The sequence below is a fragment of the Corvus brachyrhynchos genome, unplaced genomic scaffold, assembly GCF_000691975.1.
Source record: "Corvus brachyrhynchos isolate BGI_N302 unplaced genomic scaffold, ASM69197v1 scaffold48, whole genome shotgun sequence".
Lineage (NCBI taxonomy): Eukaryota > Metazoa > Chordata > Aves > Passeriformes > Corvidae > Corvus > Corvus brachyrhynchos.
In genome coordinates this window covers 1825841-1846716 of record NW_008240027.1, presented here as the reverse complement: position 1 = coordinate 1846716, position 20876 = coordinate 1825841, and the positions used below count along the sequence as shown (strand labels likewise).

General features: G+C 46.5%; 1 protein-coding gene across 1 annotated transcript in view; it reads right to left on the bottom strand.

Moving 5' to 3' along the window:
* Positions 1–7208: 7208 nt before the first annotated feature.
* The window catches only part of AGBL4 (ATP/GTP binding protein like 4), a gene marked incomplete at its 5' end in the record, with an annotated part of 872835 nt that continues 859167 nt past the window's right edge, over positions 7209–20876 (bottom strand). The window contains one exon of the mRNA XM_017743442.1: positions 7209–9838. Within this exon, the coding sequence (XP_017598931.1) occupies positions 9715–9838 (124 nt within the window). The remainder of the gene's footprint in view (positions 9839–20876) is intronic.

Sequence of the window (20876 nt, the reverse complement as noted above, 5' to 3'; positions counted from 1 at the left end):
GTTTTGGTTCTTATATGTTGCAATTTGGCCAAATCTGATACCAGGACACTGGAAAAAAGAATAAATATCATGTGATGCACAGAAACCTGACCTGTAGCTTGAAGTGCTGGTGGGTAAAGTCCATTTTTACCAGTTGTGTACCAGTACACAGTTCCATTAGAGCACCAGCTTGCCTGCTTGTGGTTCAGCTGAGCTCAGCAGAGCAGGGCTGCCTGCACCACTGCTCCCTGGAAAAACACAGAAACATCTTTCCTTTGCTGGGGTTGCAGTCCAAGGGCTGCATCTGTGAAGAGAGCACTGCCTCCAGTGCCTTCAGCCTCTGCTGTTCCTGGGTGCTTGGTACACCAGGCATTTCTCTGGAAGTACCACTTGCACAGGTGTTGCAGTGGCAGTGCTGGTCTGGGAATGGCAGGTGAAAATCAGGAGATTTGGTCCCTCTGCCCCCACTTTCCTGAATGTCTTTGAGCAAATCCCTTGGCTTCTGAGTGCCCCAGTTCCCCAGCTGTTCAACAGGGATGGGGAACTACAACCCTCATTAAAGGCACTGCAGATCAAGGAGGGAAAAATGCTGCACAAGAGCTAAGTATTGGTATTATTACCCTTGAAAATGGTGTAATTGATGTGAAATGGCCAGTAAAATTGTCAAACTCATGTATAAGAAACAGGACACAGAATTATAGAATGGATGGTATTGGAAAGGGTCTTGAGATCATCTTGTCCATTCCCTCTGCTCATGCTGAGTTACCTAGGAGGTTGCCCAGGGCAATATCTGGCTGGGTTTTTAATATCTGCAGGGATAGAGACTCCATAGCCTCTTCCAGTGTTTGACCACTCTCACAGTTAAAAAGTATTTTCTTGTGTTCAGGTGGATTTTCCTATATTTGTTTTCATTTGTGGCCTTTGCCTCTTGTGCAGCGTGTGGTCCCCACATCCCCCTGAGGAACCAGCAAGGCCCAGACAGTGGCTGCATGTGACCAGATGCGATTTGAATTTGTCCAGTCACCTTTGAAATCCCAGTGTTCATTCTTTTTTTCCCTCCTGATTTTCCTCAGCTGGCTATATTTTTTTGGAGACCAGTACCAGCTTGTTGAACCAGTGGGTTTAACTGCCTCACATCTCCTGGAGATGCTCTGGCACCATCCAAGGGCCCCCACACCCCTAGGAAGTTAGCAGAGATAGTCCAGCAATAGGGAGCCTTTCCCAAGTGAGCCTGTTGTAAAACAGTGATTACCAACACCACAAGATTTCTCTTCCAGGAAAAAAAAAACCCTCTTGCCTAAAGATGTTATCATGCATAATTCAGGGGAGAAATCCATACTGCATTTAAAAGATTACATCTTATCATCCAGGGTACTTATTAGCTTGATGATTTAAAAGTAGATGGGGATACAGCCTTCCCTGCTATTCTGCAGTAGCATCAGTGCAGTGTGCTGATGAGTGATGGCCTCGTGGCTTGGTTTGTGACTGAACTGCTTTTCTGATGCCAGAACTGGTCCAGATGGGGTGGAGAAGTTCCCAATTCGTGGTGAGCAGCCGTGGCCCTGCTCCATGTGGGTGTGGGTTTCACCAGACCACCATCTGTGGTTACTCCAGGGATCCCCTCTTCTTCCTGCTGGGTTTGGTTAAGTTTGTGGCAGGCAGGAACAAGGGGTTAGTGGTGTTAACTCCTCTGGTTAATGCCTTGTCCAGGAGCAACTCCCATCTTCCCAACAACAGGAGAAAATGCTTTGGGACAGCCAAGGGCAGGGATCTGGATACTGGAATAGTGAGGAGATTGCAACAAAATTTAGGCAGATTTACTCTGGACAGCACTAGTTGTTCAGATCGCCCTTGGTGATTTCCAAATACATGTTCTCCTTCCCAGAATGTGCCCTCCTTTTGACCTGGCATGTCCCATGCTGCTTGGAACCTCGCTCAGAACAGGACCGGGTTTCCACCTCTGCCCCCACACTGTGCAGACTGTTACCAATTTTCTAAATCAAGAAAACCCCTTTTTTTTTTTTTTTAATCCAACCCACATATGGGCTGTTTTAAATCCAAATACAAATTTGAAACGCATAGTGGAAGTTGTTTAAAAATGGCATTGCACCAGGGAACAGGTTCATTCAAATACCAGGTGCTCCAGCTTGAACTTGGAGAGGGAGAACTTGGTTATGAACATTATTTTTGCACCATCACTCTGTCCCTGTTATGCCTTGTGCCTCCCCTGCATCACGAGGCAGGACATAGCAAAACTGGCCATTTATGGCAAAACTACTCCAGGTACCATCTCGGGACCTATCTGCAACACCTAAATGAAGCAGATTTTTTTAACTTTTGGGGCTTATTCTGGGCTACATGCATGTAACAGGAGTTAAATTATGATGAAGTTGAGCTAGGATTCTTAGGAAATCTTGATTTTTTATCAAATATATCCCAGGAAAGCAAGATTAACCCCAAAAGGTGGCACCTGCACTGATTGTAGCAAATGGCATGGGGGTTTCTAGGGTATTTCTCTGTGTGGCTTTCCATGAAAGCTCTCATCTCAGAGATCTCCTGATTGTATCACAGACTTAGAACTAACTGATAACCAGGGGACTCTGATATTTACAGCCATTTCAGGCAAAAATCCTCAGATGAATGGCTTGGGAAGTCTCAGGATGGCTGGATGACAGCTCGGTTCAGGAACGGGGTGTACTGAACATGGAGTGTGAGAGTGACTAAAAAGGAAGTATTTTGCAAAAATCCTTCTCCCGTTTCAAGGTTGAGAGGTGTGAAATGTCTGCATTTAACAGCCATTATTAATTACTGTTTACTCTCTGCCAACACTGCCTTGGGAGCAGCTGTGATGATTTAGCCAAGCACCCATGGCCATCACTCAACTGGCTGCTGTGACTCAGACATGGAGCCTCATTCACTTCCTTCTCTGGCTCTGTGACCCACTTCTGTCCTGCTTCAGCTCACTTCATCTGCCTGAGTCTTGGGCCACCATGTGAGAAATGGGTATTTTCCTCACATGGAAAAAATGATATATAAAGCAACATTAGTATGAGGTAAAAATCATGGGGGTTTGGATGGTAGACATGAATCACAGAGATAAATATTCCTCACCTTATCCTCAATCGTGCAATATCTGATCCATAGAAGAGCTAAAAGTTGCAGTCAAGATTTCCAGGGTAAAGTCCTGGCTTTATTAAAAATAGCAAAATGTTTCTTCACCTAAAAAGACCAAAGGTTCAGCCCCTCGAGGCTGAATCAGAAGCTCTGTGAGACCCATGTTCCCATGCTAAAGAAGGGAGAAGAGGGGGGATTTAAGACTTCCATGCTGAAGAGCACCTCTATGCTCTAACCAGTTTTCTCAGCTAAAGTTAAACTGTGCTTTTCCACCTTTTTCCTGCCCTCTTTTTCCTACTTCTTAGTCAAGCCTCCTCAGACATACTTTGTGTTTTCCACTTGGTGACTCAGCATCAGCTGCTCAAACTCTTTGGGAGCGTGACAAGGCTGTGACCGACTGAGAGGGAAAAGAAATCTGCCTTAGGGGACACAGAAATGATTAAGTGCTAAGTACAACATGAATTTGCCAGAAAACAACATCCCCACCAAGAGCCTGCTGTCTCCCTGCAGGGCTGTGCTCAGCATTCAGACTTGCAAACACCAGCGAGCAGATTTAGTGCTCATGGCAGCTCTGGAAGGGGCATCGCACAACAAGGAGAATGCTCAGGGCCTACAACAATCACACCTCTAGAAATGTATTAATCCAACCTTAAAATGGGCCCTAAATGCTGTAGAACAGTCCTCATCAATCTTGGCTGTACATGCAGAAGCAACCCCAAAAATTGCCCTGCCTTCACCTAGCACCAAAGCGAAAAGAGTATAAATCCTCAGTATTTGTTCAGGCTGCTTTGGTCTAAAGTATCAGAAGTAACAACCCTAAATGTGCAAGATGAACAGGGGATTCTTTATATCCAGGATAATTTTGTGTATGTAATGGGGAATCACAGTAGGATATTGACTCCCTTATGGCTGTGAGAAAGACTTGCTCTAGTACTTTTTTCTTCCAAACACTAGCTGGTAATAAAATCTTTCTTCAGATACCCAGGCTGTTGGTAGTGCAGTTTGAATTGGCTGGTTTCTGTTCCCACTGCTTCCAGAGAGTAAATTTCAAGCCTTGCTGGTAAAGCAGCATTTTTATACTTCATGAATTTGGATTCTTTAAAACATTTTTGATGATAAAGAACTCCTTTGATGAAAGACTTAATGAAAAAGAATAATTTCTTTTATATCCATGCCTATCAGTACTGATGCTCTCAGTCTCCCCTGAGTTCCTTCCACAGGAGGATTCAAATCCCTCCAGACTCACTCAAAAGCGTCTCATCCTTCCATCTGTGCTGGTCTGCCATGGAGAGGTGCATGAGAGGTGAAATAAATCACACCTCCCGGTATTGACCAGCTGTGACAGCCCCCGACAGCCATGCTGCTGCAGTGCATCCGTGTCAGCTGCCCTTGGATCTCTGCTCGGAGCTACCAGATGGGGAGGAACATGAGTAATGAGAGGAGCTCCTCCATGCCCACGGAGAACCACAGGAGAGGCATTGACCTTTCCTGAAATCCCCTCTCATCCCACAAACACCCAGTTCATAGCACACTTACCTCCAGAGAAGGGACAAGGCAATGGAGGGTCACTCAGCTGAGTCTGGTGTGGTGTCCATGCCTGGAGGTGACCTGGCTGCACTCCATGGAGGGTCACTCAGCTGAGTCTGGTGTGGTGTCCATGCCTGGAGGTGACCTGGCTGCACTCACAGGGCAATGTGGAGGCAGTGGCCAGGCTGTGCCCATCCTCCCCCTGAGTGGGGTGTACGCTGCCCCAGCCACAGCGGCTCCATCCGTACACAGCTTCTTGGAGCCCTGGGATTGCAGGCAGCCAGGGAACTTGCTCTCTGCTGTTAAACCATGGTTATAGATCACTGAATACTGATACTAAAGCACAGGGAAAGCCTCCATCAACTCTTGCAAAGTGCTTTGAAATCTTTTTTCTGCACAAGGACAGAAAGACTTTAAGGGAACAGAAACCAGCTCCTTTGCCAGCCATGCCAAATGTTTTCAGCAACCTCCAGTGGAAAAAGGAACGCAGTGAGCTTTGCTTATGGATCATTCCTATCCAGCACCATGCCTCTGGTGGCTGAGGAGTCTGGGTTAACTTATTTTTATGTGAAAAGAAAGAGGTAGGTAGACACAAACACACACACATAAATGTATAGAGCACACACACATACACACACACATAATCTAGGAGGCAAAGAGAGAATCTGTACCTGCATTTGCAATATCTTCCTGCACCAGGTAAGGAAAGCATCTTTTTCCTTTTAACTGGGTGCTGTACCTACATTGTTTCCTCACAGTCTATCTTTAGGTTATAGCAGTTCACAAGGTTTTTTCAGCAGATGTGTTATTCAATTACTTCAGGGCTTTTCCATTTGTAATATTGCGAAGCAATGATAGCCAGCAGACTTCACCTGTCTTTTAGAGATAGCCAGCCCGGTAATTTTAACTCTGCCCATTTTATCCACACCAGTAAATCTCATAACATGGTTATAGAGAGATTCCAATTTTTGTAGAACCTTCTCCTGGGAATTCCTGTATACAATATTGCCATAGTCTGTAATGGACATAACCTGTGATTGGATTAATGTTTCCCTAGTGAAGAAGTCAAAGCATTTCATGTTCCTATAACTGGTTTGCAGCTCTGCAGTAAAGGTCTTTGGTGTGGCAGAGAGAATAATTGCAAACTCAGCCCCAATCAGAATATATAATCCCCTCACAGCGAGGGTCTAATTCAGTGCAGTTAGATGGCCCGTGCAGGGGTTTGTAGTGGGATTTTCTTGTCAGGAGAGCAGAATGCATAGAAAACAAGTTAATTTCAGGATTTTAATATTCATCACCCAGTCCTGTACAAAGGGAGGGCCATGCAGCTCCCCAGGCAGAGAATGGGAAGAAGCAGGGAGGGCATTGCCATGGGGCACTGGTCTCCTCAGAAGAAAAGCCCTCCACTTGTGTTCAGACAAACACGTGCTTTTGTTCTTAAGAGTAAATGCCATTCTGTCCAAATAAATGCCTAGGTTTGGACCCATACTGGCTTCTGAACCTGTCAGAATTCCTGGTGTCACCTCACCTTGGTCCTGACACAAGTGACTAAAAAGGAGTTACTGTTGGGAGTACAACATGCTTTACTCACCTCTGAGATACAGATTATCTCCAGGAAGAAGAGTGCAGGCCAGGAGCAGACTCTGAAGCAGAATCTACCTGCTCAGGTGGAGGAGGAGAACTTCAGCACTCACATGGGAGGAAAGGCAACTAGAGGCTGGGAACAAAAGGTCTCCTATTTTCAGCTCCCATGCTAGTTTCCCCAAAAAATGAGATGTGTAAACCCTCAGGCAAACTAGCAGAGACTCCTCAGCTGGTCAGGGAGAGCTTTCAAAAAACCCACTTTATTGGAGAACCCTGAAAGCAGCTGTGGGTCTCTGAAAAGAGCACTATAGAGTCAGCTCTGCTTGTGGGGTTCAGGGGAGATTAACTGGCATCTCAGCAGGGAAAGACTGAGTAGTGGCAACTGTGGCTTGGCCAGAAGGGGCCAGAGACAAACTGAAAGAGGAATTAAATGGGAGGCAAGAGCAAAGAGTGTGAACATGACATTCTGGAACAAGGATGGGGAGGATGGGTTCCAGGATGGGCGTGCTGCCCGGCTGAAGAGCAAGGCAGATGCTCTTGGCAGATAACCTTATGTTTGGATGTTATGGCACTGCTAGGCAGGTGGAGAGGATGGGAGGAAGGTTAGCACCATGGGAGCTGACAAATGGGATGTCATCATTTCCCATATGGGTAACTGTCTCCAATCTGTGCTTCTGTGCAACTGAAAGGTTGGGATATCTCAGCAGAGAGGAAGCATCTCTGGCAGAGATGAGCAATCTACGTTAGGTCTGTACTAAGACCTGTAAATTTCAGGCTGTGGGGCAGATACCTGTGCACAAGACAAGTAAGAAGTAGAGACAGTGATTTCCAGGAAAATCCAGTTATAAATCTAAACTTAAAAGACTTCTGTTAGTCTGATAGAGGGAGCCTCTGACAGCTGATAGCAGGGCAGCACAAGGGCTTCCCAGAATCCAGCCGTCTTGGTTCTGAAGTGATCTGGGAGCCTGTGAGGAGGAAGGAATGGAAATTAAACAGCACACTCATTCCACAGCTGCTTTTATCACTTTATTCATATTTCTAGAGTAGGCTTTTTAGCGGCTAAGCAAATATTGAAACGCTCTCATTTTATATATATATATATATATATGTGTACATATATATAGAAACATCCAAAAATAAATAACGAGGAATTCTGCAAGTGTTTTTGCAATGAATACATGAAAGAACATTTTAACTCCAGTAAACCAACTTTGAAAGTCTTCCACTAAAACCCTATAAAACCCAATGATAGTCATAAATTAGCACTAGATTAATTCAAAGGAGGACTTATTCCCCCTCTGCGTACCTTCTAATCCATATCTCCAAGAGGTCATTTTAATTATCACACTGTCACTGCTATTCATTACTCTGCTTTTGGAGACAGAGAGCCAGCACTGTGCCTTTTGGATGCCTTGGAATTCATCATATGAAGGCATTTTATTCTCCCTAAAAATGTACACAGTTTAACCCTCTCACCTTGAAATACTGACGATAACAGGTTTGCTTGGTGTTTTAAATCATTTTCCTTCCAGTGGGATAACTCCTTCTTGCTTTCAAGCAAGTTCCCTTTGTCAGAGAGCAACTAACTAAGGAAAGCCCAGGTAAAGGGTGGCTAATGCACAGAGATATTCAGCTCAAGTTTTGGCAGATCCTGAGTAGCTTGTCCTTCTTCAGAGGCATGCAAAGCCAAGCTTTTGTCCTTACTCATACCTGCTCACTCTTTCTGGCTGCAGTAATACAATCTGGATGGAAACCATGTGCCAGTGGCTTCCAGGAGGTCCATTGGGATGTGGCTCCAGAACAGCAGGTGAGGTCCTGAGACACAGAATGCAGAGCTCAGCCTTGACCCTGCTTGCTTTGTGTTTACTTGTATGGAAAGGAGCTCAAGGACCTCACAGAGAATTCCCTTGTATCCACCGAGATTGTTAAAGAAGGAAGTATGAATGCAAGCAAGGTGCTTTCAGTTCTTCCTAGAATCACACCCTGGTTCAGCATTGGTCAGGCCTCTCAGCCAGGTCTCTACTACCAAAGAATCAGGGAGTACTTTCATCAGGGACAGTAAATTTAAACCACCCCAAAGGTCTGGTTTAGCCTGTAGTTCTCAGTGTTTCTCATACCTTTTCATTTATCCCCAGGATGCAATCTCTTCACACACAGGCTAGTGTGAGGACCCAGCTGAGCCTGACTCTGCTCCTAGATCAGGGCATTACTGTCCTGAGAAAGAGCAGAGGAACAACCAGCACATCTCCTGTATCAGAGAAGTGTCTGGGGTTAGTACTTTTGCAGGGCCACCCCACACCAAGAGGAGCTCATTCAGTCATGTTTCACGTATCTTTTTTCACCCTCAGTCTAGTTCATCATTTCCCTCTTATCTACTGGGTCTTGGCACCTTCTCTCCTTCAAGCCACCATTCCAGCCCAACTCCTGGCAGAAGACAGTGAAGAGAAGCTGCTTCCCAAGGCTTCTGATGGGTTGAGAAGAAACACTTCTAAGTGCATTCTCCCTTTCCGTCCCCTGGGAGACATTCAGACTTCACTCAGGGTCACCCTCTTTTTGTCTGCAGTTTGAGAATCATGGTCAGATGTTTCAGAGGGTCACCCACTGCAGGAGACAAGACTGGCTAGTGACAGTGGCTTTGAGCAGAGATTTCGCAGGCTGTCCATGTCATGGGGAGGTGCTGAGGTTTTACCTGGGGTTTCTTACAGTGGTGTCACAATGCTGTCTGTTCACCCCTTTCAGCACTATTCCTCACTCAGGCTGCCTCAGTCAGACATTTGTTGGCAAGTCTGGTCTTTCTAGGCCCCAGACAGTTTTTGATGGAGGACCACTGTCCCTGCCCTGACCCTGGGCAGGTCTTGCAGCAAGTTTCATGCCTTCAGCCTGACAGTCCCATTTCTCATATGACCCCTCTCCTCGAATGATCTGATAGAAGAGCAAAAAACCCAGCCATGCAGCAGATGATAAACTGCATAATGAGGAGCACCTGCTTGGCTATTTATCAGGCTCTCTTAATGCAAGCTAACAGGACTAGCACATGCAGTAGGCATAAGGGCTTCTGAGCCTGACACGAAAAGAGGAGACATCACATGGTACAGCAGAGGGCCAGGACTCCCTCGTTAGCTCATTGTATGGATTACCCCTTTAAAGAGAGAGAAGAGGACTGGTGGAGGAAGGGGAGGCTTTCTCATTTTAACAAATAGCTTTTCAGCCACCACAAATGATTTCTGCAAATCTATCAGTTCACCCTTTTTTTTCCCCCAAAAGATAGGAAAAAAAAAAAAAAAAAAGCCCTGAAATTGATTCACCATCTATAAATAAAAAAGAATCAATAGTAAAATTTCTAGCTAATTTCCCTCTCCCTCCTTGCTCCTTGGACTATTTGTTATCTTAGAAATACTTGTCTGGGGAAAAAAAAAGAGAAACATCATTGATTCCTGACTGCGACGTGCTCCTCCGCCTTGCCCTACAGCTCTCCTCTCCTCTCCTCTCCTCTCCTCTTCTCTCCTCTCCTCAGCGTGTGGGGAGAGACGGCTCCTTCAGATGCGCCTGGCTCCTCTTGTCGGGTTTGCCTCCAGCGTGGCTGTTCCCTGGGCCCCGCTGGGCAGGGCATTTATAGTGTGGCACTTTGTCCTTCCTGCCAAAGGAAGAGAGAGAGGACAGGTGTGGTCAGACACTGTGGTGTTCCAGCAGCAGGTAAGTGTGCGTGGGGTGTGCTCTGAGGAGAAGCCGTGTGTGAAGTCTCGCAGCGAAGTGCATCTGTAAGGAAAGCTTTGGCAGCTCGAGACAAATTAGAGGTGGCTAAAGACCAGCTGGTCCCATCCTTCTCTGGCCAGAGCAGGGTTAGTCCTTCCAGGATGCTTCAAGGGCTTTCTGCTAGCTCTGAGCTCCCCAAGAGAAGGGTCCCATTACTTCCCTTTGGGTGAGGCACTTCCCACTGTTTTCTCCTGCCGAGGTTCCTGTACCCCTGAAATAATTCCCTTTATTTCTGCTCATGAAGAGCCCTCCTCTCACTGGGGCACTCCTTCTGGGGCACGTGTCATTCACAGGATGGCTGGGTTCACACATCTGCTCACAGCTGGATTGCCCCCGCTGCCAGGGGTGTTCACAGATGGGTCAGAGTCTTTAGGGACAGACCCTGACTGTGGCCAGGGAACACCCAGCACCCGACACACGATGCCAGCACTTCCAGCATCCGGACTAGTGCCTTCAAAGACCCCACAAAGATGTGATACTGCTATTCCCTGTGCCCATAACTCCAATTATCTAACTCCAATTATCTAACTCCAATTTACCTCACTCCAATTTATCTAGCAGTCATGCCAAACTTCAGTTGTCGGTATAGTTTGGAGTGTGGCATTTGCAGTGCCCCTTTCAGGCTGCAGCCCCAGCAGAGCTGTGGGAGTTTTATAACTGGCCTCCAAAGGAGCAGGGTTGTGCTACACACAAAGTACTTTTTGCAGTGATGCTCCAGGAGTTCACAGGGTAAGAACTGAGCTCTTCACAACCCAGCACCACAGAACCAGCTCCCCAGCTTCCCACAGCTTATCTGCTGGAAAGACTTCCTTTGTAACACTTCAGTTCCTGATAAGGAACTGAATAAGTCTCACTTATTTCCCAGACAAAGCATTCCTCTGTGTGTGTGTTTACAGTGTGCATGATGAATTTTTGCTACGTTAAGGAAAAGTAAATCTCTATTATCAGTTAATTCTGTAACATTTCTGTTCTATTTACTTATAAAGCCTTTTTGCTTGGAGGCCTTAATTAAAATCCTCCATCTCACAGCCCAGCTCTCTTACTGCCTTTCCTCCCTCCAGGTCCTGACACACTGGTCACAGCAAGATAGTCACAAGTGACCAGACAGCCTCAGCCCTGGTCTGTCTGTCTGGGCAGAGCCAGGCCTGGAGAGAAGGGGTCGCAACTCACACCATTGTGTCCAGAGGCCTCGCCTGATGAGAGGCTGAATGGCAAGGGGTGTGGATCCTGCAGCACCATCCCTTGTTCAGGGAGGCTCAGCCAGCACCAGGCTATCCCAGAGCAGGGACCTTCACTTCACAGCCCCTGCTAGCACTGGTGGCTCTCACTGGGACTGAAAAGCTGTCTCTCAGACAAACACTGGGACCAGGAGCCAGAGGAATCAGCTTTGGCTACCCTATAACCCTGCCTATGGAATTCCAGTGGAGAGTGGGGTCCCTGCACACTCACCCCAGAGCAGCACCATCTCTGAGCAGCCATCACCATCCCCTGCAGAAACACCTTTTGACAGCTGCTTCTTTGAAAAAGCAGCAAACCCCAACTATCCATTCCCATCCCAAGGAAGGTAATCAAACTGTGCTGTCAGTGTTGCTCACACCAGGCAAAGGGGCTCCAGTGACCCTTTAGGGTGCTCTGTCACACAGCTCTTGGCCCCCCAGCCATGCCTTGCCAACTTTGTCCATTTTCCCCCTCTGCTATGGCAGGACACAAATGAGAAGGTCCTCTCCTTGTGGCTGATCTGCTTTTTGAGCTCTGTCTGCTCCCTCCAAGATCAGTTATTTGTATTCCCCATGGCAGCTGCAGACCCTGGTCAGGCTGGTGTTGGTGCTGTACCAAACCTTCCTGAGACTCTAACGCTGGGAAGGAGAGCAGCTGTCTGTCACACATCCATGTCACACATCAAAAGTGAAGTGACCTACCAAAGGCCATGCAGCAGACCTGGGGAGAACTGAAAAGAGATGATGAAACCCCAGTTTTCTTGATCCCTGCACCCTGACTCATCCCATGGAATTGGACACTTCTAAACCTGCCTTCCTCACCACACGAGTGTGTGTTTTTCAGTGCCCCTGCTTTTATTTGCAGATGGGTGTTTTAATATACATTTAAAAACATTGCAATAATGTAGCTGCTGATGGGGCCCAGGGCTTAGAGGGCTTTACCTCCACCAGCCCTCCCCTCCTCCCCGCTGTCACAGCTGCCATCAGTTCAGTATTTACTGCATCTCTCCAGTTCAATCACCAACCTAAGGCAGAGTGGTATTTTGAAGAGATAAACACTGAGACAAAAATAAATAAATTAGGACCCTGTGAGGGATACCTGAAAGGCACAGTGAAGTGAGAACAAGCAGTTTCTCTGGTTCTGTGCATAATTACATTGACATGTTCCTAGACAACACTGGAGACCCAAACACAGCAGCAGCTGTGAGCCAAATGCAGACCCACGCCAAACATCAGAAAGCCAGCCAGGCAGCCCAGCCCTTGCCCTGGGGCTGTGTCAGCACTGCCCATCTCACTGCTGACAGCCTTCCTGCCCGCTCCCAGGGCACAGCCAGCACTGCATGGGCAGGCAGGGCTCAGCTCCTGGCCAGGCTGTGGCTGGTGCTTCCATGCAGACCCCTGTTTCTCTGCACCCACTCATCCAGTCACTGGAGCAGCACTGCTGACTGTCATTCCCATGCTCCTCTATGCAAGTGAAGGAAACAATATAATGCAAAATATGCAAAGAGGATAAAAACGGGTCTTAAACTTCCTTTTTCCTGATTGGGTTAACACAGAAAAAGGAAATCCTGTCGCGCCAACTGCACTTACAGGTGGGATTTTTAGACACTGGTCTTTTTCAGCCATCCACTGAACTGAAGCATCATGAGTATCAACCACTCAGTCACATCAGGTGCCTGTCACAAAGTGGATTTTTGGGATATACAGCCAATTGACAGTCACAATCAAACCACAGCTCTGCTACATGTTCATCGCACAGACAACAGTTAATCTTGCAGCCATGCAAACTGTTTTGCAAATTGAAATCTCAGAGGCATAGCAATTACAATACCAAATTTATACCACATCTCTCACTCAACTAATTGTACATCCAAAAAATCACCACTTGAATAATCTAAATACATTCACCTTTACAGCTAAAAAAGCCTCTCTGCTACATGCTTGATCTCAACACAATTTTGAGTTACAGAACCCCATGGGAAAAAAATGCCAACCTCTGATTTCAACAGGAAAATTGCTTCTATCTAAATACAGCAGATGCATAATTCACACTGAGGTGTAGCAGCTTGGTGTTCCCAGCAAAGCTCATTTTTACTCTGCAAAATGGGGATGTTGCTATTGCTGCCTGTAGCTCTCCCAGCCCACCTATAGGAGGACAACCCCTATATACACCTACTCTGAATGTAGTGTACAAGTCCACATCCAAAACAACTGTACCTGGATTTTTAATTGTTAGGAAATCTTAAAGGCCTTAAAATGAATCAGCAGACTTACAAACTGGGCTGATGTTTTGGATGAGCTGAGGTTTACAGAGCCACCTCCCTGGGCACATTTGTGCCACTGTGGCATTTTGAGCTCTTTCACACACACATTTCTTGACTTTTGTTTCCATCTCGTGAAGCAAGGCAAGGTGGGGAGATCTGAACTAGTGACTTTGCAGCTGGTGTATTAAAGAAAGTCAAAATAGAAGAGAATTGGTGTTTAAATTGCAAAGGGAAGTAAAAATGAAGTTATCCAAGCCATGTGAGTGGGATCAAAAATGAGTCATCAAGGCTGGAAAATGGGTAACCTCTGATCCCTGAAACTAAGAAATCTGGCTGCTGTCGTGTTGCTGCTGATCTAATTTTTACACTTTCCCTTCCATATAGAGGAGACATGTTTCAATTGTGTCCATCACAGCTAAACAATCAATGCCTGATCAGTCCCAATGCTTCACTCTCAGGGATGCACAATTAACCAGCACCACGTTTGACACTGCAAGGGGAGCGCAGTATTTTCTGGGAACGCCTGACAAGTTTCAATCGTAAAGAACACAAACCAAATGACCCAGCAGATAATGACAGCCAGTGCCCTGACAGTTAGATAATGTGCATGCTCCAAAGCAAGGCCAATTAGAAGCAATAAAAACAAATTTGAAATGTTAGAGCAAAGGTCACAAATCCTCAGCCATTACCACAGGCTCGATTTTTCTTTTTTTTCAAGCGGTCACCAGCGCCTGTTTCCAGTAAGTGAGCATGTAGTCATGCTTGCCAGGTGCCCACCCATCCATTACAGCACACTGTGATTTCTGGGCCATACAATCCCCACTAAAGTGCTGTGTGGAGAATCCCAGCACTACCTGGAAATCTCATCAGGTCTATATCCTATGGCTCTGCCCTTCTGAGTGCAGGGGCTGGTCCCTGCTGCTTATAGGGAAGGCAGATGTTAGAGGGTGTGCAGATGTCTCTCCTTTTGCCACAGAAGGGATTCTGCTGCTTGCCATCCATTCCTCAGTTTCTGGCCTCTCTCCCCAGCCCAGTGCAGCAAGACACACCCGCTTCATCCAGGAGACAGTGCCCAGAGGCAGGAATAATTAGTTTATAGCTGAAGCCACACTATCACACAAGAGAAGGAGAAGGAGCCATGATTACAAGCAACTCATGTGGCTCACGCACAGCCACCCTGGTGTACCTCTGCTGACTCTGGAGCTGGGAGCTGCAGAGAGCATGGGAATAGGTTTTGTCTTGTTTCCTGTCCTCCCATTTCCTGAGGAGCAGCAGGAGAATAATGGATTGCACTTTCCTGGTGAGATGTAGCAGAAAATGGCAGTCTCTTGAGCTTGTTCAAGTTACCAGTATGATATTGGGATTAACATGCTGTGTACATCACATTACCCATGTCAGCCCACCCCTCACACAGGTCCCTGTCTCTGCTTTCAGAGCAGGAAAATCCCAGACCAGGGTGATGCATGAAGTAACACAGATGCTGTCAATTTGCTTATTGAGCCCTGGCTTCCTCAGAGCAACAAGACCAGGGAAGGAAAAGGAAAGCAGGTGGGTACCTGCAGGCATACCTATGTGAGGATGCCTGTGAGAGCTAATCTAAATACATTTAGGGTTTAAATGCAAAGCTGATTAGTGAAACCACAGCAAGCTCTTATGTGATATGCTCCTTCAGAGTTAAAGTGGCCATAATTCAATTTATTCATTTAGCTTATTTCCAAAAAGTAAATTAAGGTGGAGTAAATTAAATTAAAACAGCTGACAGCACCTTGATTTTGAAAGGGATTGTTAACTTGGACCAAGTCTACTTCATAAAGAAATGCAGATTATTTTCTCCTGCTAGGCCCCCTGTCAGGCACACCAGCTCCCCATCCTGAAGCATTTTTACACTCCCTCTGTTCAGGGAATCTATAAGAGCAGGACCAAGCTGGACGTGTATTTGGGTGCCTGCCTGTTCTTTAGTGTGCACGTGCTTAAATCCAGGGTAAAATCCCTGCAGCTGGCAGCCTCGTCTCCAAGTGTTTGAGAAGCTAATTGTTGTAATGAGGAATTTTGGTGAAGCCTCTGCTGGGAGCTGGCCAGGCACTGCACATCTCTAAACTCTGTAAATGAATCCTTTTCACTAAACCCATGCAAATGTCACCGTTCAAAACCTGGAAGGTGTTCTTTAATGACAGCTACAAGTATCAAGAGTTGCATAAAACATGTAGACGTGTGTGGGAGCGAGCTGACAGATTATAATTACCAATAGGGAAGGGGGGAAAACCCCCAAAAATTAATTTTTTAAGCAAACCATATAATTGGCCTTTAAAGCTTAGTAGTGTTCCCATTACTAATACAATTTACAGACCTGGAAATCAGATTGAAGTTGTTTGACTCTTCTATTTTCCTGCCCTCATTCCATTTCCTCACTCTACAAATTGTAAGAGGTTTTGCTGACCTTTCACATTTGGTCTAGAACATTTTTTCTGTTTATTACACTCTGCTCTCCTCTTAGCCACTGAAAATGGTGAGGGAAAAGACAACAAGACAATAATTTAAGTTTGGGAGAAGTGAGCTGGGGATGGCAACAAGCAGAGCCCCTTCGGAATAAGGCAGGGAGGTGGCTTCACTCCCAGCTCTCACGTCAGTCATGGCCAGGTCAAAGAAAGCACAACCAGATGTAGATGAAACATCAAAATCCTGAGCTTAAAAGTGTAGAGAGGAGTTCTTCTGAAATACAGGAAGAGGTGAACTGGGGAGAACATTCTAGACCCAGTGGGGCAGAAGGACCCACACACAGCACATGCCAGAGAGCAGCACAGCCCTGGGATGGTATCAGAGCCCATCAGCCCACACAGCCTCTGGGCACAGCTGTTTAGTGTCGAGCTGGGGCTCAAACTGGGTTGTCCAGGCAGAAGGACCTGCCTTTGGTCAGACACTGCCCACACACAAAGACTTCGCCCATCCCCACCCGGTGTGGAGCAGAAGACAGTGCCCATTGCCCCTGAGGATGGCAGGACAGCCCCATGGGCTGATCTGGCCTGTTGGATACGCAGCTGTGCTCTCATACATCATCATTAGGGCTGCAAAGTCAAGCAGCAAGAGGAGGAATTGCCAGAACAAAGGCTGTCAGAGGAATTTTAATTCAACCTCCTGGCAGATATGCCTTCTGATGGGGTCTTTAATTACCTCATCACAGCCTACTTTTTCTTCAACAAGGCTGCTGCTTTATTCAGGGCACGATGGACAGACGGCAATTAATGAAGGGCCAGTCAATATTTTGTTCTATCCTTTTTTCATTCAGTGTGTGGCCCCAGGCATTATTTGCCACATGCCATCAAATCCCTGCTCTTAGAATTATTCATCTTCTCCTGAGCTTTTCTCTGATGTGTATCAGTGCAGCAACTGTGAGATTCCCACACAGGAAGGAATTTCTTTCCCAACACTTCTGTGAGCAGAGCACCTGGGTTTTACCTGCAGGAAAACATGGGGCAGACATGAGCTGCAGAATGCTCCACCCGCAAGGCCCAGGTGGGATTTTTCAGGATACCTACACTGTCTCTGTTCAAAGCCCAACTTCCCTAACCTCTGACAGAGCTGTTTACACACTCAGGACTTCTAGAATTTGAACTTCAGTGTGTCCAGGATATGAGTAACATGGAACTGGTAGCTCTCAGAGAAAAAGAATGTCAGTGGTCTAAAGAGGCAAGAGCTCCTCTGCTGATGCTGTGCTGGAGCAGGGCTCTGTTGCAGCCATGGAGCCAGAGTGAAAGAACAGAGAAATGCTGATATGGGCAAAGGGATGAGCTTCAGGCAGTGCAAGCTGACTGGCATTTGTGAATTTTTCAGCAACAGTTCTGTTTTCCCACCTTAGCCATTCTCTGTAACAGCTGTACTCTGCTGTCTCTTAATCTCTTACAAATTTTTCACCTTTTACCAACCTCCTTTCAGAGGACATTTCAGCCTTTCAACCCAAGAAATCTTAACCTTTCCTCTGGCACAAGTAGAAAGAGGTGAGAACAGGACAGAGACTCAGTAAGAGGAGGATCTCCCTGTGCCACTGGCAGCATCAAAGGGAGCCCCACTCAAATGGTTTCCAGTGAGTGCACTGGGAATGGAACTCTCTGGTCACTGAGCAGCTTAGAAAAGGAACAAGAGAAGAGGAAGGGCATGAACATGAACCTTCATTGCTGTCCAACAGCTGCTTTCTGCACTGCTCTCTCCTGCTCTGTGCCCACTTAACCCACCCTTAGAGAGCTGTCTTTGTGTCCAGGATGGGCTCTCTGAGCCTCTCTCAAGCACGGCTAAGTGGCAGCACTCTTCTCCAGCAGCTTCTGCAGGCAGCACAGAGCTCCCTCATACCCTGCTAGAAATTCATGGGCCTGCTGGCTTGTCACTCCAGAGAGCATCCAGCATTTTCAGCAAGGCTTTTAATTCATTAGCTCACAGAGGAAAATATTCTAACCTTCCTGCCCTCCCCAGCTGAGCCATTGACGTTTTCCTACCTTGCTGCATCACCTTCAGGAAAATAATTACTGAGCATGCTGATAACAGCAGATATTATCTTTGTGAACTGGGTGTTTGCTTGAGATCACAGGGTCTCCCTGCCATGAGCACTGCAGGACACAGTGGGGTTACTGCTTGAAACCTGACCCTCCCTTACAGGCTGTGGGAAGCTCTGTGGTCACTGGGCCCACTCCCAGAGGAACTGGGAGGATGCTGGAGGAAGCTCAGTCAGTGGGCAGGGGCTGAAGGGGGGTCCATCACTGGAACAGGTTTCCCAGAAAAGCTGTGGATTCCCCGTCCCTGGAAGTGTTCAAGGCCAGGCTGGGTGGGGCTTGGAGCAACCAAGTGGAAGGCGTCTCTGCCCATGGCATGGGGCATGGAACTAGATATCTTTGAAGTCCCTTCCAACCCAAACCAGTCTGTGATTCTGTGATATGTTGATCTACAGGCAGCCCTTCACCCATGGGCTTCTATAGACAAGACCAGGTGGAATTTAACCACAGGTCCAGCCAGCCAGTTGGATTCACCTGAAGGCACATAATCACATCATACACAGAATACAGATACAGTTCTTTCTCTTGACCCTTGAAATAAGCTGCATAAGCATTTGGGGTAGCAGAGGGTGCCCCATCTCCAGCTTTAGTCTTGTTCTGTAACCAGAGCTGTTGCATCAGTTGTTGCCTCTTAGTCCATATGATCCTGATTCCATTCCCACTGAACTGCCTACATTGCCTATGCTGTAGGATGGCTGCTCTCTGACAGCCTGACTGTATGGACAAAGCTCTTGTGAGGTACCTGGATTTGGGTACCAGCCCTATTTCTGACCCTCAGGTCCATCTCTCCCTTTTTGTACCTCAATTTCCTTCTCCAAAACATGGTGATTCCAACATAAACATTTCCTTCCTTACAGTCAGATGTGCTCTGGAATGGTTGCAGGTTGTTGCTATTTCTGGGCCTGTCATTCTAACACATTTTGGCTGCACTAATTCCCTCCAACAGAAATTGTTCTGCCTGTCCTAGTCTGGGACAAAGCAGGCAATTACTTGTCCCTTACACGTTTATTAACTCTGCAGCTTTCTTTCAATGACTATGTGGAATACAGTAATTTTTTAATATATTTTCATAAACTGTGGGCACAACATGTCCTGTTTCCACTAATAACCGTGCCATATAATTAGTCCTGATTACACAGATATTTAGTATCATTTTACATATTCCAGTCCTTTCCTAGTGCCACTGCCTAGCCAAGACATATTTAAAGCTACAACCATCTCCCTTCTGTTTCCCAGCAGTTTTCAAGATTTCCTTGTGGAGAGGATTGCAGTTAACATGGCAGCTTCAAAGAACAATTTCATTTCACTGGTGTACATTATATATATATATATATATAGGCTGTGATCAAATGTCAGGTGACAAAGCCTAGGATACAAATAGAAGGCATCTATCTACTTACAGGGAAAAGCCAGTATTTGAAATCCATCAGGAAATTAACATGAATCTTTAGAAATGTATTCCTTAAACATCTGTTGGCTTAGGGCTGAACATTGACCGTATTTAGGATTTTGCTGTGAGGTAGCACCCCCCCAAACGAAAGATCCCTCACCACATTAGACTCTGGTAGGGGAACAAGAAAAATTTGCTCTGTGCAACACTCTGCTCTGTGATTAGAGGTGCGTGTCTTTCCCTGCTGGCGTGGCTGTCTCTATAGAGATGGACATGGATATTGGATGAGATTAAAATGCTTCAGTTACCACTGTCAGTGGTTCTTTAATTTAAAATGAAGAAAGCAAACAAACATTCCTTTTGATGAGGTAACTGAATGATGCTATGAAAAAGCACTTTGCTGTCAGGTGGTAATTAGGTTCAGTAATAGTTGTGGGTTTTTAGCCTTGGAGGCTGTGGCCCCTGGGAGTCTGAGAGAAATGATACATTCAATTTCTGGAGGAGAGGAAGATGCTGAATGCTTTTCTCTGCTAACCCTGCAGGTCTCTGCAGATAAGAGCATTCGGAACTGCAGTGCTGACAATCCTCCTTGAGCCAGCCTAAACTGTGGTGTCAAGATCACAAACAGAGAAGGGAGATGGGCTCAAAGCAGGCCTAACACAGGCAGCCTGGCTCTGACCACATACATAAGGAACTGCCAGAATGGCTGCAGTGAGAGGATTTTTAAAGGCTGCAGAAGGAACTCCAGCAATTGGTCTCTGGTCTGGCCTGATATTTGTAACATCCATCTTACACATCACTAGAAAATCTTCAGTAGGAAAGTGATCCTTTGCAGACAAGGAACCATTCCCACAGCTACTCTTTCAAGGGAAGAAAAAAGCGGGTAGAAGGAAGGAGTGAATCTCAAGGCTCAGCTGCCTCCCTTGCCAATTCAGAATTGCCTTTTCCATTGCAAAATATAAATTATATTCAGTTGTGTTGTTAAGGGTTGAAACCCAAATGAAATATCCCAGTTGCTCCAAATGCATTTAATTGAAAATTTTCAGTTTGGAGGCATTATTGCTGTTTCCTCAGAACAGAGGCAAATTCAGAATATGATGTTTCCCATGAAACAGGTGCTCTGGTTCCTGCTCTGCTTCCATCTCCATGTTGTTACACAGCTTTTCCAGCTCAAGGGATGCTGGTTCTCCATAAACAGTTCAGTGGTATCTCCCCTGCTCTTCACACAAGCTAAGGGACACTGAAAGGACGCAGTTGGCCAACACCAGAGAAGGGCCAGCAGTGCTGCAGGGGGCAAGCTTGGGCATTTCATGCCTTTGTGCATTGCTCACCATGCCTGACTTCACGTCCCACTTCCTTTTGGACTAACTCCCACTGAGCTGGGTGTAAAACTGGAGTAAGGACTCAGAGCAAGAGGGGACCCCCAGGTAAAGTGTCCCAGCTGGGCTGGCAGAAGGAACCTGCCACTGGCTGGCCGCACCGCAGCAGCGCCACCGGGGGGTGGGGGGAT